Raw genomic sequence first — 18,431 nt, forward strand, 5'->3', positions numbered from 1 at the left:
GAGAGAGAGAGAGAAAGGTGGGTGGATAACACGAAATTTATGAGTTTTTTGGTATCTTTATCTCTCGTTCTTTTTTTTAGAACTTTTTCTTTGCCCTTGCAAATGTTCATTTTTTTCTCTGTCAGCTTTTCGTTTGAACTTTTCGACGATAGTTGTCGGCGAGTAAGGGAATCATAAAAATTGTTTCACAACAGCAAACATTGAAAAGCTTGAAATAAAAGTATTTTTGGCTTTATAGTTTTTCGTCTCTTTTTCTTGTGTCGTTAATTCTTAAAAGTTGACTACGTCCACAATTTGCCTAAGGTATACGAACCGTTTTTCTTTCTTTCTCACTGTCAACTTACTCCTCAATCCTTACAAATTTTTTCATCGTTCCTTATTAACAATTTTCTTCATTTGTTTATTTACAGAACACGAATGTAGACGATGGAAGTTTTATGAACGACCTGCCACTTCTAAAAAGTAAGTCATTTATATAAATAACATATCGAAATATATCGAACTTCGATTGAACGATAGGAGCAAATGAAATTACAATAAATTCCGTAGCTCTCACGAATTCGTACAAAATTTATTCTAACAATTAGTTTACGATAAGTACATTTACAATAATATAAAGGAAGAGTGGTATGATGGAAGATATAGACGAGTCGATACGTAATAGTACCAATAATATCGATAGGAAAGAGTGCACACACACACACACACACACACACAAGTAGAAATATAAAGTAAGTTAACCGTTACGTATGTCTTGTCGTTCTTAATTAGAATTTATTTCTCTTGCTGAATGATTTGAAGAACACAATAATATAGATACGTGATGAGGAAGCATCTCGGGGTAAAAAAAAAAAAGAAAAGTAAAGAAGGAAAAGAGAGAACCTCGTAATGAAATAGTACAAGAAAAAAATTATGTAGGGACTATCGAAGAACGCGTCGGCAAATTTGAAATGCCGAATAAGAGCGAAACTTATTAAGAGCTTATTAGAAGAACTCGGACCGACTTAAAGGTAAAAACAGGTGCGAGTAGGTCCCCTCGATAACTCGTATTACGTAACGCTGAACCAGTTATCCGTTCGTCCGAGCCAACGTTACGAGGATGTCTTAGCTACTACACGGATCGTGGCAAAGGCCTCGGTTATAAGGAAACTTGCGCGCTTCGTTCGATTCTTAACTATCCGTGTAAGCTGTCACGTCAAACTCGCGATCGAATAAGCGAACGAACGAACGAACGAACGAACGAACCAATCGTGGCCAACGACGTTGCTCTCTTACGAAAGTGTCACGTATGCGGGACTTCTACTCGATTGGTTGTTCGCTCGTACGTTCGATCGATCTATCGATCGATCGATCGATCGATCGATCGAATTCAATCTCCGCCCCGTACTTTTATCGGCTCTCTTTATCTACTCCTAAGAGCCGAAATTAATTAACCCGCTTCCTTTTCTCTTACCTTTCTCGGAAGGAAATCCCTGACGTAGATCAAATCTAATTTATGTGATTCTCGAGTAACTTTTAGTCTCGTTCGATTGCACGGCGTTTTGAAAGAAAAAAGAAAAGGAGGAACAATTACGTAACGTATTTTAACGATACGTTCGTTCAAAAAAAATTAATTTGGACAGCGTTCCGTCGAAATAAGGAACATCGTCTAATTCAGGACAAGGAGATTAGACAACAAACATACTTGCACTTCCTTTCTCTTTAAAAATCACCCAAGAGCGTATACGATCCTCGAGAGAGGGAATGTTACGAGGTGAGAAAAGCTTCCTGAAACGCAATTGTACGATTTTTCACGCTCGTTTCGTCTTCGTTTCTACCTTATAAAGACGGAACGTCAAACTTGGAAATGGAAGAACGATTCAGAAATGTACCTACTTCGCACACAGGGTATAACCCTCGGCGTTACAGTTCTTTACTTTTCTCGAATGGGCAACACAATAGCAGAAAAGTACCGGTGCCGATAGAATAGCCGGTAAAAGAGAGAGAACTAGAAAGAAAGAGAGGCGAGAAATAAAAAAGAAGAAAAAGAGAAAAGAAAAGAGTATGTGCCCGCCGGGCGGATCGGATTTCATTCATTGTCATTGTAATTTTCTTGGCGGGGTGTAGTTTTTGGGGCGTTACTTGCCATAGGGGCATTACCTACAGATGGTTGTTTGTTCGAACGTCACCAAGGGTTATTATATGCCTCGTTACTCGCCCTCTCTTTGCTAGCTTATTTGGACACTCTTTCCTTCTGCATTCTTACTTCTCAGCTCTTCTTTATTTACGCTCGAAGAAGCATAAAAACTTGGAAACTTGTGACGTCTTCTCGAGTAAGTACTTACCTCGAATCGTTTTTCCCATCTTATTTTGAGATTCTCGTTGAAGAAACGTTCGAGGATAAATGAGGAAAAATGTTCAATTGTTAAAACTGATTTTTCCTTTACGATTTCGAACGTTGGAATTGACCTTAATTATCATTGATGACGACGTTTACGGTCATTCCAATTATGCGAAAAGATAGAAATCGATAGAAATCGAGATTCAACCGACGGATTTCTAACTGAATCGAGAAATCGTCCTGATCTTCCCCTTTATACGATTGTCGTAAATTTAGTTTTCTCGGATGGATCTTTGGGTCAAAGTTAATTGGATAATGACTTATATCTTAATTAGTACTATATGTTCTTTAAGTCCTGAATCATTTTTTTTTAACACCCTGTATAGCAACACGCGTTCCGCTTCTCGGAAGCCGGTTATACAATTACCGCGGCTTACCTTGGCTCCCTCGTCGTTCCAAGACGTGCTCCAGTTTGTTAGCCATAGCATACGCCGGACCTATCGAGAACGAGCTTATTTCTCTCTCTCTCTCTCTCTCTCTCTCTATCTTTATCTATCTATCTATCTATCTCAACGATTTAGTTTTACCAAAAACACTTCTTCCGCGTGTCACGAACCTTTGAAACTTGTTTTAAGTGTTTTAGATGATTCGATCTTGAAACGATAATTACAGGCTAGGAACTTTAATGCGATACAATTTACAATTTTAATTTCTTTCTTCTTCGATTTGTTTTTTATCAATATTCTATCTATCATCGAATATATCTATATGTTCTTATCGTGCTATCGAGTCGAACATGTTCCTTCGAGTCGATCGGGACTCCACGACTCTCCGATTTCTTATTTAACCAGGCGTGCCGATAGTAGAACCGGCAAAGGAACGTACGCTTCGGCTCGCGTAAGGAAAGCGAACGAGTTTTTGTGGTTAATCGACCGGCCTCGAAGACCCAACTATCGGGTCGATTATCGAAACGCATGGTACCGCTATTAGAAGAGATTAATCGTTCAAATAAGGTCGGAGGAGAGCTCGTTTTTGCCGCGTTAATGATTTTTCTAATCCATTCGTCGACCTTTAGATATATGTATTTCCTCTCGTTAATTTTCATTAGCGGAGTAACAGAAAAAATATGTTATCCATGTTAAATCCGTCTAAGGCGTGGGACATTCGATCTTCACACTCTGTTCTACGACTATTGTAGCTATGAAATTTTCTACTAACGATAAGAAAGTATAATATTCTCTAATGAACAAGAAAACGTAACAATATCGATTATTTATAAAACTAAAAAATTCAAAAATGTATTACTTGAAATGTAAGTAAGTATAAACTCACATTTACAATACAGACGTTCCTCTTGCACTCATTCGATCACGATTCATTGGACGATTGGTTCGATTCGTACGAATCATACGTAAAATTGGTAAGAACCCTTCTCTATCTTGATTGCATCATGGACCCCCGTTCGAGAATGACTCCGAAGGATAGCGTTAAACCGTGCGTTAATAAATCGTGCGTCGATCGATCATTATCAGATGCTCGTGCACGAGCGAATCGTAAGGACACGGACCTCTTTGTCGTCTCTCGTTGTTCGAACCAACGAGTATCCCGCCGTGTCGAACAAACCCAAAAGGAGGAGATTCTCTTCAGGGGGTTTCTGATAGTTCTACCAGCTCCACCATCTTTTTGGGAAGGGGCCAAAGGACCATGGTAGGAAAATCAGTCGGTCTAATGAAATTAACGAAGGAACGAAGGAGCAGCATCGCTCGTTGTCGCCTCAGGGCCAGGTGGATATCCTCCTCTCTACTAGCGAAAATGCACCAAACGACCCCCCGTCGTCGAGAAAGAGAGAGAGAGAGAGACCACCGGCCTCAAAAGTCACACCCCATTCGATACGACTAACCAATCAAGGTCGAGAAGTAAGCGAAGTAGTTTCTACCGTGCCGATTGGTTGAGCTTCCGGCGCGTTGATTGCCCAGGAAATCGTGCGTACGCTCTCTCTCTCTCTCTCTCTTTTTTCTCACCAACCGATACCCACGTGCGAAGAGAAATAACTTCGACGTGAACTTTAAGTTCCTTTTAGAAAGAATTCGATATGGAATATTTACGAATTTATGTTTTGAAAGAAAAACTGTGTTTTGTTTTCTTTCATACGCGTTTGAATAATTCCGAACAATATTTAGAACTGATCTCTACTAATAAATATTACATTGCGCCTATAGTTATCCGTGTCAATAACGATTCTTCCTTTTTCTCACACAGAGAAAACGTAATAACGAAGGATGCTCAATCTTCGAGCGTTATGACGTTCCGCCTGACAAGCCCCTCCGTGATTTATCACGATAATTACCGTTGTGTATCAACAAAGATGCCTCGTAATTATACATTTTAACGGTCGCCAAAGCGAAAACGTGCTCATTTTTCTCCGTCGATTTAACAAGACATAACACAGACCGATATAAATCAGCATAGACGAGTTGGAAGGAAAAGACAGTGTATCAATAGTAACGAGGGAGTAACACGTTGCTTAGATTTATTTAAAATTACATTTATTATATTGAAAAACGAGTTATCTAATTTATATTTTTTCATTCAATGGCAAGCAAATTCATCAATTTAATTATTACATTAATAACTCTTTAATAACACTCCTCGTGTCAACAGATTAACTTTTAACATCATAATTCTCTTGGTGATTAGTTGATAACAGATGTTTCCAAATTATTTCATTTTCAAATTCAAGATAAACATTCAAATACTTTTGATAGGATCAATCGCCCTTCAAAAAAGCTCGACGTAGACGAATGAAAAATCATCGACGTCTAAGTTTAACTTGTGTTGATCTGACGAAGAAAACTTAAACGATGCATTTACGTAACGTTGACGCAAAGATCCATACAGCCTTGACGAGTGAGTGATATCTGTGACGAATCGACAATAGTCACGTCGATTTGCAAATGCGATTCTTCTCGATTCTGACTCGTATCTTGTTATATTAATTTATCAATACACCTGTGTAATAATCGCATTACACAATCGCATTATAAATCATAGAAACGTGGATGGAAGTAAACGCAAGCGCGCACGATCAGTCGGTGGTTCGACCAATCATTAAAATTCAAAAAGAGAGAAGAGAGATTGCATCGAGTTCGTTTGAAATGATTTCTCTAAATAGCCCGAGGCTATGGATAATACTGAATCGTCGTCGTCTTCGTCTACGTCTTCGTTGTGTCGTCGTCGCATCGCCGTCGTCGTCGTCCTCTCTAAAGCGTCCAATCTTGAAAATCGCATAAACGTCGAGATCAATGGCTCAACCGGAATCTCTTGCCACGTTGTTAATTCCATTCTAATCGTTTAGAACCGTTATTTGTATCGAATATTGGAAAACAATATGGATCAATGTATTTCGCTCAGTGATAACGACTTTTAAGGAAAATTCACAAGCAATATTTTCATTTCAACTTTATTCTATAATATACGCGGCAAAAATATCAAAAGTAACAAAAAATTTTCAAACCATTTATTGATCCGATTTGTATTAAATATAATTAAAAATTTGTCGAAAAACTCAATAAATTTGGAGATTCGATATCCATTAATCACAGCAAACAACGTTCCACAATCTTTTTCTAATACTCTTCTCTACTTTGAGACACCCTATACTCAAGATCGAGCTTTGAATCGGAAAGGAACGAACGTTATTAATCTCAACGTTCCGAAAGATTCTTCCTCTCACGATCGAGGAGCGTTGCGTGGTACTCAATAGTCTACATGACGAGCAAGAGTGTCTCTCTCTCTCTCTCTCTCTCTCTCTCTCTCTCTCTCTCTCTCTCTCTCTCTCTCTCTCTCTCTCGTCGAACCTTGACCAAGAAAGCGCCTCGCCCATGTTACTCGTGCTGTACAAATTTCTAACGTGCTCTCTCGCACGCTAATACATACAATTTATTTCGTAACGCACACGCACGTGTAGATACTAGCGAGCGTACGTTCGCCGTTCGATCTCGGAAGAATCGAAGCTGGAATTTCGTGCTTTTTTATATAGAGAGAAAGAGAAAGGGAGAGTATCGTATAAGAAAAAGAACGAGATGGATAAAGAAAAAAAAAAATGGAGAGAGAGAAAGAAAGAGAGAGATGCCAAAGAGATAAAATCAAAGTGAAAAGAAAACGAAGAAATAAAGGAAGATAGACGGCGGAGAATCGTACGTGAAAGTGAGCGGCTTCGAAAAGATGTTTTCTCCTTTCCTCCTCTTTCTTCTTCTCCTTCCTTTTAATTTTCTTTTCTCCTTCCTTTTCTTTTCCTGACGGTTTTTGTAACGAGAAACGAACGAATGCGTTATTACATCCACCGATGATTCCACGATGACCGTACAAATCAAGACGAACGTAAAGTTAACGACAAAATGAACGCACACTCGGTCAAATATATTTGTGTATGTGGATCCATGAGATTTCCTCAAATAACAGGTTTCTCTCAACTGCTCCGCGCAGCACGTTGCACGGTTTAATGTAATGCAAATATGCGCTAATCGCATATATCTCGAGCACGATATTGTCTTCTTCTTTTTTCGATTACGTAATAGCGAGACTCTCAATGAGTTTCGATCCTTAATACCACAGCGATTTCTCGGAATGTTCCACTTGTAAAGTATTGAACGGGTTTTCTTCTTTTTCGTTTTCTTTTTTCACCGACGACTTTTAATTTACCCGTCAATTTTATCGCGTCGTGCATGCGCGACAGCAAACCACAGGAGAGGAGAAAATTTTTTTCACGAATCTCTCGTAGATATCGAGACGAGCTTTATCTCCTTCGAGGGATCTGAAGTGTACGCATACGTGCGGTTTTCCGTGAAATTCCTTTTTCTTCGAGCGATTCGGCCTCACTTTCAAGATCGGGTTGAAAATGGATTCAATGTAGTGACTTCGCTTAGGAACGAAGAGAAAATATCATTTATTCCGTTAATGTGAAATAATAAAATATAATAAAATTAAAATATACGAAATAAAGTTAAACCGATTAAGACGGGTATAGAAGTACGATTAATATACTCCGATTATATATAATGAAACATGTAGTGTGTGTGTATAACTATAAATAGTTCAAGTATAGTAGAAAAATTAAAATTAAGAAAATAAAAAGAAAAGGAAAGTGTCTTTCTCTCTTTCACACAGGAAAGAAGCTCGTTTCATTGAGGACGATCAAGAGTCCAGCTAACGTGCTCTCAATGCATGTTGGCCGGACGTTTCCCGTTTCCGCTGGTATGAAAATTATACGGACTCGAACTGCAATCATTATTACCTGCTGCACTCTTCTTGCACCTTTTTCTTTTACTTCATCCTCCTGCACGCCTTCGTTTCTCATTCGGCTAACATCTAACGAAAAAGAATCCAGTCAACGGCAGGTGAAGACGAGTCCAAGATACAGGGAGAAATTTTTACTTCAATTTGCTATTCGTGATTCGCTCGCCGGTGAAAAGAAGAAAAGGAAACGGGGCGAACCGGTGGATCTTTCATTGAGAGCTAAAGTTGATCGTCCGAAGAAAAACAAGCGTGAACGTTCGCGTGCGAGCACTTTTAACAAACGTGTATCGATACGTTACGATTAATTTTCTAAGCCAGTTATTTATTAGTCATTTGCTTTTTTATTTCTTCTCTATTCAGAAGAGATTACAGTAGTTATGAATAATTCCACTATAAGATACGATACGATGAAATTGTTAGGATGATTGGATAATCGGAAATAAGAATAACGAAAATGATAACGGAAAGAAAGGGGAAAAAGATAAAAATTTTTGAAACGATCGCGCGCAAATCGATTAACTCTCGTAAAACGATTACGATCTTGTTCTCGACTCGCCGCGAGAGAAACTCCTCCTTCGAAACACCTTCGCCAACCATTGTTGCCTATGATCCGCCTCGTTAAGTATTCTATGAATCGCGACTTTACGACGGTGAATCCTGTAATCAAAACCGGCCTGTGTTGAGCAACGCGCAGACTGCAGGTCTACGTTACTTAACCTCCGGCTACGGTCTGCCACTATACACTGTCGTTTTTCAAGCGTCGGATTGCCGCATGAATCATTTGCGATACACAATCGGACGGACTCTTTTCTTTCGACTTGATGAAAGGGAAATTCGAGTCTTGGCGATTAGTAATTAATTATCGAATAATATTTTCTTAGATTTGGACATCACGTTTTAATTTGCTAAATCATTAGTTTGTTGCATGTCAAACGGCAGCAAGAACACTTAAACTATCCAAAAATCGTAGACTTGAGAAATCGATCGATATATCGATAGAAACGTCTTCGACACCTTCGTTAATCCCTGCCATGAATTTGGAAAGGTCAAGCGCTCCTTAACATTCTACAAACTCCTCTTCTTCTTTCTTTTTCTCTCGAAGGTTTGATCTTCGCAATGAAGCATCACGTAGAGTTGTACTCCTCGCGGATAATCGTAGCACTGACGTAGCACCATTGACGCTTTCGAAAGTATATTTACTCAAGGCAAAGCCAAACGAGCGGATGCATTTAATTTCTCACCGTCGTCGGGTCCAGTCATCGTCCGATCGCGTCTCTCAGCAAGCGTTGGCGTAGAAAATGAGGGACTTAGCTGTCCGCTTAAACCTCAACGTGTCAATTTATCATCTATTCGCGATTTACAGCGAGGTTACAGACATATCGCACGGAACGTGTTATATCTTTTAAGAGGCTTTTTCCCAATAGAATGGTGTTCTTCGAGAAAGCGAAATAAAAAAGTTCGATCAATTCCTATTATACGATACGTAGGAACCTATATCATGTACCGTTAGCGAGAACGTAACAGAGACAAGTTACGCCTACGTATTACGTTATATATCTGCCACACTGCTTATCGCTAACTAATCTTGGAACTATTAAGAAAGAGAAAGAGAGAGAGAGAGAGATGTAGGATATCGAAGGCAATGACGAAAACGAGATCGCGAGTGATCCGCTTTCGCTGTGGATGATCCAGATGAGATCAAGGCGTTACCAGCTCGGAGAGTACGATTACTCAACATGCAAATGATCCAGTCTTCTTGGTTGTTTCGAAGCTGAAACGAGCTCGCGTGGATCCTTTTATATGCGTACACTCGGTTGATTATTTGAAACTCGACGTGCTAAAACGTATGGAAATTAATCGACTATATATTCGTACCATTTTCACGAGGAGACGCAAGAAGGACGTCTATATACAGAACCATCTTGGTATCTCGTTTGGGGGTCTATTAGTCCTCGTAATACATCCACGGCTCGTCCGTGATGACAAATTATCCAGTGGCCACTTCCTAGACGTTATCTCGCCACGGACAAGGAGGTAGCACCAAGAAGAACCGGTGAGAAACGATTAGCTCTCTCGAGACATCTCCCAACACAAACTCCGTGGTTGCATGGGAAATCTTGAAGGAGCGTCAACTTACGGGCAACGAAGTTCTTACATGTATAAAAGATCTCCTTCGTCGTCGTACCTTTCGTTCTCTCTCTCTCTCTCTCTCTCTCTCCCTCCCTCTCTCTCGGTTTCTCTTTTTCTCCGCTTTCATTATGCTGACCGTTCGACGAACGTTCTTATTTCCGCGTTATGAAGAATTCCAAGAAACTTCGCTTTCGTTTTTATCGATAACGATCGAAGTAATACTTCAAACGTGTATGCAATCGAAACGACGACTTTAGAAAATAACTAAGCGAAGATAGCCACGCAAAACCTTTGATGTATTTTAAATTTGCTAGCTTTTCCATCATGTCAGAAGGTATTCATTAAACTTGCTGGATAATTCAAAGAGGCAAGATACTTGATCGTTGTCAATGAAAGCGTTGGTCGCGACGAGTGCACCGATCGATAGATCGATCCATCGATCGATTCATGATTTTTCAAGGAGAATTTCTCGAGAAAAGCTAGTTAACAACAACGAACCCGTCCGTATGATTTAAACGCGAATACTTCGATGGGCCTGAAAATAAGATGGAAATATATCTTCTTAGATGATTCTCGAGAAATGTCATGAATCTTTCGTTCGTTCTCATTATTATGCCCGTTGAATTGCCGGATAGGTTGGCGAGTAATTAACTCGCTCGCCGATAGAGATTGACCGATAGCAAGAGTACTATCGATGAGTGAGACGATTTCACAATTCACACTCCTAAAGGTTACGGCAGCTCGTGATAATTACACGTTTTACACGTAGTAAGTTTGTATGTATACATTACACAGGCGAGCGTGAGCGTCTCTCTCTCTCTCTCTCTCTCTCTCTCTCTCTCTCTCTCTCTGTGCGCGCGCGTATGTATTCACATCGTACAGAACGAATACGTGAAGCACAAACGCGAAAGTTATTCTCATTAAATAAATTAATACACGCTTAGCCGTTAGCGAGCGATGAAGATAAGCGAACGAGAGATGGAAGAGAAAGAAAAGAAAGAGATACGAATACCGAACGATGGAAAGTGCCCAAAGCGCTTATTATTTCTAAATAATATTTCATAAGGCCCCTACGCGTGTTCGTGGAAGGCTACCGCGTTCGTAATTATGTAGCCTCTCGAACGCGGAAGGGAACCGAGATAACGGGCTTTGTCAACGAAGATATTTGTACGCTCTTAGAATTTTGTAAACGTACGAGGATTATCGAAAAATTCGATAAGTGGCAATAAGGTTCTTTTTTCTTTTCTCCTCCTTCTTTTTTTCTTATTCATCTTCTTCCTCTTCTTCTTCTTCGTCTTTATTATATTGATTTTCGTCGAGCCGCCTCTTTGGATATACAGATTTGAAAACGCACGAGGAAGTATTAAGTACTTTAAATATGATCTACCGTTTTCGTGATTGTTTGATATTACTTATACATATTTGTATAGGTGTTCTAGTCGGAACCTTTAAGGATAAAAGAAGGAGTCGATCGTTTACCGATTCGTTAAAGAAAAATCTATACGATTGAAGAGTAGTAAATAGCAGTAAATAAACAAAACTGGTAGATGAAAATTTACAAAGACGTTATTGTGACACGAAAGAGAATAAAGAAGAAAGAGAGAAACAGGCTGGATCTTTTTTAATCAACTTTCGCGATCCGCGCAATGTAAATCAAGAACACGCGTGTACGTCTACGTTCCTTTCGGCGAGTTTTGATCGCTAAAGATGGTAATACCATAGACCTCTTACTCTCTCTATTTACTCTCCGCTCGCTCTTCGCTTTACCCTCCTCGACTTGCTCTCCTAAGCATTATAATTTATGAGCGTTGCTGCGAGCCACGCAGCCATCGACCTATTTGGACCGCACGGAAATTTATTACCCATTTGACCTGTTCGATCCAGACACCGTCAATCGTCTCGATATTATTGACTTTCTAGCGGTCCATAGATAATATAGACAACTTGTCTAACGTTGCCATACATACGCCTATATATATGCTCATCATACGTATTATTAGTATGTGCGGTCTGGGCCACGCAACAATACTTACAATTAGAAAAACGTTGGAGTGTATTTTCTAGAAAGTCTATCGAGACTTCGAGACAATAATAACATGACCCAAGGGTGGGCACCTTCTTCTCCTCCGCGAGCCACACAGTCCTCGCCATCAATCAATCCGTTTGTTTACTACTTCAGTTTACTAGCCACCACTCTATTCGATTATACATAAATAAACAGAAACAAAAACCGTACAGTTCAGAAACACGGCACTGTCGAATAGTGGAGCATCTTCTCCCATCTTACCGAAAGAGACAAGTAAGTACTTACTTATTTAGGAGACGCATGCGACTCGCGACCCATTGTTTACTCACAACGACATAACCGATCCAACAATAGATAAAACAATTCGATTGGACGACCAACCGAGGACCGATCTAACTCACTTACGTAACGGAATCTCGGATTGAACATTCTGACGATACGAAACCGATGTGTAACTATTTTATGTAACAATTATCAAAGAGAATCGTGCAACTTAAAAATGGAACGATTATTTTAACACTATCGTTCAGTTAAAAGATTCTGAACGATATGTATAAATAATTGCAGTCAAATGTTCTATGTTTTCGAATGATCCAACTCGTGCATCCAACGTATGTTCGAACGTTGACTAAAAATAATAATAACAACATGATGTAGTTTAGAAACGAAAGATAAAGAAAAACATCACAGATCGACGATTAGAAATTGATTATTCATCTTTTCTATTCGTACTTCTATCCATAAACTTTTCTATGTACGCAAATTCAACCATTCAAGTCAAAAAAGCATTCGAAACGTAAATCCCACAGATACTTACTCGTAATCGTAAAGAAATTTTCGCAACTCACTAGAAACATTTTCGCGTTCGTAATTCCTTTGAAGGTTTTCGAAAAGATGAAAGAATCTATCCGTTCTCAACTCTAATCACCCGTTGCGGAATATCCCACCCTATTTCGCAAACGAGGAGGCGGATGAGAAATCGTTTCGGAACTTAACTTACATTTCCTGTACCAAATTCAAAGCGGTAATTTTATGATTGTTTCACGTCGTGCGAACGAATAACTAACAAGTGATATACGTAAGTAAAATAACAACTCGAAAACAAAGACTCTAACGAGCGTAAATTCTTTTTCTCTTTCTTCTCTTAGCCAATTTTACGAAACTTTCGCAAAATTTTACAACATTCGTCCATTAAAAACGACATTGCAGTCGTAATATCGTATGAATAAATTCTTCTTTAAGAAAAAAAGTCTAAAGTACACTATAAACGTACGTACGATTTTATGGAAAACTAGCTCCGACAGTTAACGTGTTAAACGTTCAAATATCGCATGCGGTCACCGCGAATTTAACAATGAAGAGTCCAGACTCTTATATAAGTTGACCATTGGCTGTGTTGCAATAAAGCGCTTTGTCGGTAGCCCCTACGAGATTTGATATTAAGCATTCCAGAGATCGGCCATGCAATAATGCGAGGCTACTGATGCATAGGAAGGAAAATACGATGGTATATACTGGCGAATTTAAAATATTCCGCTGAAGATATTGCCCTGTTCGCGATTATATACATATAACGCAGAGAAGATCGAGAGAGAAAGAGAGAGAAGATAATTTCGGGCAAGAGAGAGAGCGCGTGGCTTTCGGTATTTCGTTGGCTCCTTACCGTGAAATCGCTAATCTCCGCAACGACCTTTTCCAACCGTTGGAAGAGCTACTTCGATACCTGTATTAACATGGATTATTATTACATTCTTCGTGCTACAAGAAAGTATTAATTGATCGCCGATACTCGACGATTCTTTTTCTTCTTTTCCTTTTTTTCTTATCTTTACACGCATAATGAAAAAGAAAAAGAAGCAGCACTTAGAACGGCATATTACGTAAATTTATCGCTGCGTTATGACCAGTAACAGGGAGGTCTGTAATTTAATTTATCGACAAATCGGTCGATACGATTAATCTTGATCGGGAGTTAAACCGGGAAGGTGTCTTTACAAAACTGGTCTATAAATCATATTCGAGCCACGTCACGAATGGTTGTACGATTATATCGATGATAAAGAGTATGACGTTCGTAACGTTCGCGTGATAAAAACAATAGAGAAAAAAAAATTAGAAGGAGAGAAAGAAAAAAGGGTAGTTTTAAAGAGATATGTGCTTTGTGTTTGCAGACATGAAACCTTCGGAGAGAAGCGAAAAGGCCATGCTGACAGGGAACGCGCAACCTTCGGACGTGTTCTGTTCGGTCCCAGGACGATTATCGTTACTCAGCAGCACTAGCAAGTACAAAGTTACGGTAGCCGAGGTACAGAGACGACTCTCACCACCGGAATGTCTAAATGCCAGTCTCCTCGGTGGTGTTTTACGAAGGTAAAAATGCTTCTTCGACGATTCGTACGATATTTCTTCTTCATTTATAGAAATAGAATACTGGTAAACGACCATTTCAAATTACGCCATATATTAATTTCGTTTCGGCTTCTTATAGAAATAAAATTAATTTATATGTATCTACCTAATTAGTGATATCTAAATTATATTATACAGGACATTATTCTGAAAATTGTCCAAACGGAAATATTGTCATGTATGGAATGTAGATAGATATGGAACATGAGAAACCACTTTATCGAATGACTCATTGCCGAACAACCAAACTCATACTTTTAGTCATAAATATCTTTCTTCAAAGGTAGATAATTTCGCTAAAAAAAAAAAGAAAAAAATAAATAAATAAAAAAAGAAAAAGAGTGAAGAATAAGATTCCCAAAGAATACCAAAAAAGAAAAAAGTCTACGAAAATTATTTCTATCTTCTTTGTCAAAAATATCACGAATCGAGTGAACATTTGGTTCATTCAAGACTATAATAGTTCTTTCCTCTGATTTCTCTCTCTCTCTCTCTCTCTCTCTCTCTCTCTCGCTTCTTTCTTTCTTTCCAACCCTCACTCTTCCCCTTGGCGAAGAAAGAGAGCGAAAGAGAGAGAAAGCGGTTCATTCATGTGTCTTAACCGTCCGAGCTATTCACCGTAATCTCGCGAGAGAACTTACGTGTGCACCGTTAGGATAATTTAACCTTACGTTGAAGCGACTATTAAGCATTAAAAGAACTTTGAATATTCGATAGTCGTTCCTCGTCAATATAATATGCATACATGTATTATTATTACGACTAGGATCATTCATATTTCACGTTAGCAGAATAATTGGTCCTTTAAAAAATGCCGCCTCTTAGCAAGATTTCTTGGCAGGAAATCAACGTGAGTTCTGATATTAATTATATTTCGTTAACAAAAAAAAATATCATTACACAAAGAATCATTCACTTTCGCGATGAATCAATCCTCATTGATCGGAAATCCAAATGGATTAATCTTTCGGAAAAACTAGTCATCGAAGTGAATGCACACGTAAGTACGTATATACGTACATCATTTCGTGATAAAGAATACGTCGCAAATGAAGGAGAATTGGGATTCACCGTTAAGCGTCTTTATCTACGAAGTTAATTAATAAACGGTGAATCTGCATTGACCGGACGTCTTGTACTCGAAACAACACGGACAGGGTAGCCTGATTTATGAGTTTCTCTCTCGTGCGCGAACGAACTCTCCTTCTGCTTTATCTGATTCACCATTTTACTTGGGTAGCAGGGCACATATATAAGTTGCGCAATGTTTTATCAGCGGAGGCACGGATAAATCGTTGTACAGAGGAGTCGGCCGGATGCGTCAGTGTAGTAACGCATATTATATTATGCGTATAAAGCGTATATGCATCGAGGAGTGCATGTGCGCGTACTATCTACACCTGTAAACGTGTGTATCTGTAAACACGTAAGCACAGTTTCACACAGACTCTCGTAAACACTCCATTCATTTTACGATACTTTATCGCGAGGAAACTTCCGTAATCTCTTGAACGGCAAGATATTGACCGGAGGTGCCGCCCCGAACGACCATTTCCATGATTCCCTTGAAAATAATGGCTTTCCGTATAAAACCCAGACCATAATTGGCTACGACTTTTCCTTGAATATCCTCTCATTTCGTGATACCTTCGAGGGATCGGCAGAAAATGTTCGATTTAACGCGTTACTCGGAATAATAAAAGGACAAGCGCTTTAACGCCTCGCTAAGAAGGACCTCGGGCAACTGTAAGGACGATGGTCAGGAGGTCTTTACCTTCAAGAAGTCCCACAAAGAGATGGAAAGAGAGAGAGAGAGAGAAGAAAAGAAAGTACCAATAAAGCGACCGATCTATGCTCTTCATGCAAATGAGGTATTAATAATTTTATAGCTTCGAGTGTCAATTCCATGCGAGCGAGCCTCAGGCGAGTCACAAGGATACCAAATGCAATTCTGCTCATCTTGCTGTCGCCGTTGCCACGATACACCTCGCACACCATCGATATAATTCATCCATTCGAATAACGATCGGACTGATAATTACACGCACTGCTCTGACTTGCCATCATAGATCCTCTCTCGCTGGTTTTGTCTTTTTCTCTCTGTCCCTCTTTTCTTTTCTCGCCCTACAATTTCCAACGTACTCGCGAAGCTTCTAAGATCAATGCACAAGTTTACTTCGACAAATGGTTCGTCCAAGAATACTGCTTCTTGAAATATATTTCGAAATCGTTTTATTACAAAATCGTTTCATTTCCTTTTCTTCTTTTAATCTAATAATATAGACAAATTGTACAAGATGGTGGATAAATTCGGATCGTAGGATAACTTGATAATGCGCATATCTTCCACGAGGTTCAGGTTTTTTTGCGATTTATAAAAAGATATCGATGACACGATCATCTTCAAAGCATTCTCAAGAAAGACGTTTACTTGCCTCTCTCGGGTCATGATCGTAGAAAGTCCTTCGGTTTGCTAATGTCAGCCAATAGCCATTTGCGATTAACGATACAGGTATTCAAGGATGCCACAAGAATAATCGGGTAGCAAGGAATCTCGACTTTCTGGAAATACTTGTTCCGAAGCGAACAATACTAACTTAATATTATATTAAGATACTTCAGATGTTCGGGTATTCCGTTTAAAAGGGAAATTAAAACGCCTCGAATGAATATCGAATGAACTACAATCACGAAAAGTCCTTCGGTTTACTAATGTCACGCGACAACGATTAACGACGCCGATATTATACGAAACGTCTTGAATAATCACGGTAGGCAAGAAATCAGTCTCCGAGATACTCCTCCAAAGGGAGAGAACGAAGTCTTCGAAGGGTTCGAGGAATATCGCGAATACTCGAAAAGGACGAAAATCTGTCTCGAGGACAAGTCTCCGTAATCAGCAAATTCTAGTTCTTGTCACGTACGTAACAAATAACGCTAACCATCGTCAATAATAAGTAATACGTGCGTATTTAAATATGTTCGTATACATATTTTACGAGGTGCTGTGAAATAAAAGTAGTATAAGACCATTACGTATCAGGCAGTAAAGCATGTCTCTAGCGAGACGATTACTCACATAATTATAAGAATATTCTGAGGATGTAGATATTTACGAGTTATTCGTAAAAGAGAACAAGAAAAGAGAGGCAGAGAGAAAGAGAAAGCGAGAAAACGACACGTTAATCGAATATAAATCGTAAATAGTTTGCGATGTCACCTAGGTAATTACCACGAAAATTTATCGTAATAGATTTTAATGAAAGCGACAGAAGGCCGAATTGAATCACGCCTCTCTACGCATTGCCATCGTATAATTCCCGTTCAATGAGTTCACTAATATATCTTTCTAATCCTCTCACTGTAAAAACATACTAACTAACAGAGGAAGTCGACGTGACGTGACGTGTTATTAAGCGTTCTTATTAATTCGATTCCATAAGATCTTTGGCTCTAGCGATATAATTTCAACGATGAACGAACGCAACTTTTGGTCGTAATTACGTACATATCTACCACTATAAAACTCGTTTATGTTTCGATGGACGGTCCATAGATTAATAGACCAATACTTAATGGAGTCTACATATAACAATGAGGACTGATCTCGATGCATTGTCGTTGGAAACACGCAGTGCATATAACATATGTTCCGTAACACTGACTTGCAACTATCGCGATTCTAAGCTCCTCTCGAATCGACATTATAAACATACGAAGATGCTCGATCTATGACAAGATTTGGATCAATTTGAACTCTTCCGCGGAATAACAAGAAACAGAGATAGATAGATAGAGAGATAGAGAGAGAGAGAGAGAAATCATTTTTAATAATAACATTCTTTTTCTCGTTTATCTATAAATAGCAACGTGTATGCGTGTACATCCACATATATATTATCTTTTGATCAAAAATTCATTTAATGAGAGATCGTCAATCGCAAAAGAAGACGAATGCTCGATAGCCAAGAAAAAGAAATAACGATTAAACGAGTCCCGAGTCCATGCGTTACGGTTATGTTAAAAAGTTATAGCAGTAAAACGTATTAATTGCCGCGGCAAGAGGAAAGATCACCGAAGGAGACTAAACGAGTCGGCGGTATCGAAGCGAACAAAGTTGGACGATACGCGTTACCGTTACGACAGCCAGCCGGAGAATGATGGATGGACAGGGTGTGTTAAGAAAGAACTCGGCTGCTACTACTATCGGCTTCTCGTTGTAATACTACGTTGAGAAAATATACTTCACGG

General features: G+C 39.1%; 1 protein-coding gene across 10 annotated transcripts in view; it reads left to right on the forward strand.

Annotated features, from left to right (window-relative positions):
- Positions 1 to 18,431, forward strand: part of LOC122636765 (transcription factor AP-2-epsilon) — a 162,605-nt gene that overhangs the window by 137,976 nt on the left and 6,198 nt on the right. For all 10 annotated transcript variants that reach the window (XM_043828389.1, XM_043828379.1, XM_043828391.1 and 7 more), the window contains 2 exons: positions 411 to 462; positions 13,943 to 14,141. In XM_043828389.1, coding sequence (XP_043684324.1) covers positions 411 to 462; positions 13,943 to 14,141 — 251 coding nt within the window. The remainder of the gene's footprint in view (positions 1 to 410; positions 463 to 13,942; positions 14,142 to 18,431) is intronic.

This window comes from Vespula pensylvanica, chromosome 1 (genome assembly GCF_014466175.1).
Source record: "Vespula pensylvanica isolate Volc-1 chromosome 1, ASM1446617v1, whole genome shotgun sequence".
NCBI lineage: Eukaryota > Metazoa > Arthropoda > Insecta > Hymenoptera > Vespidae > Vespula > Vespula pensylvanica.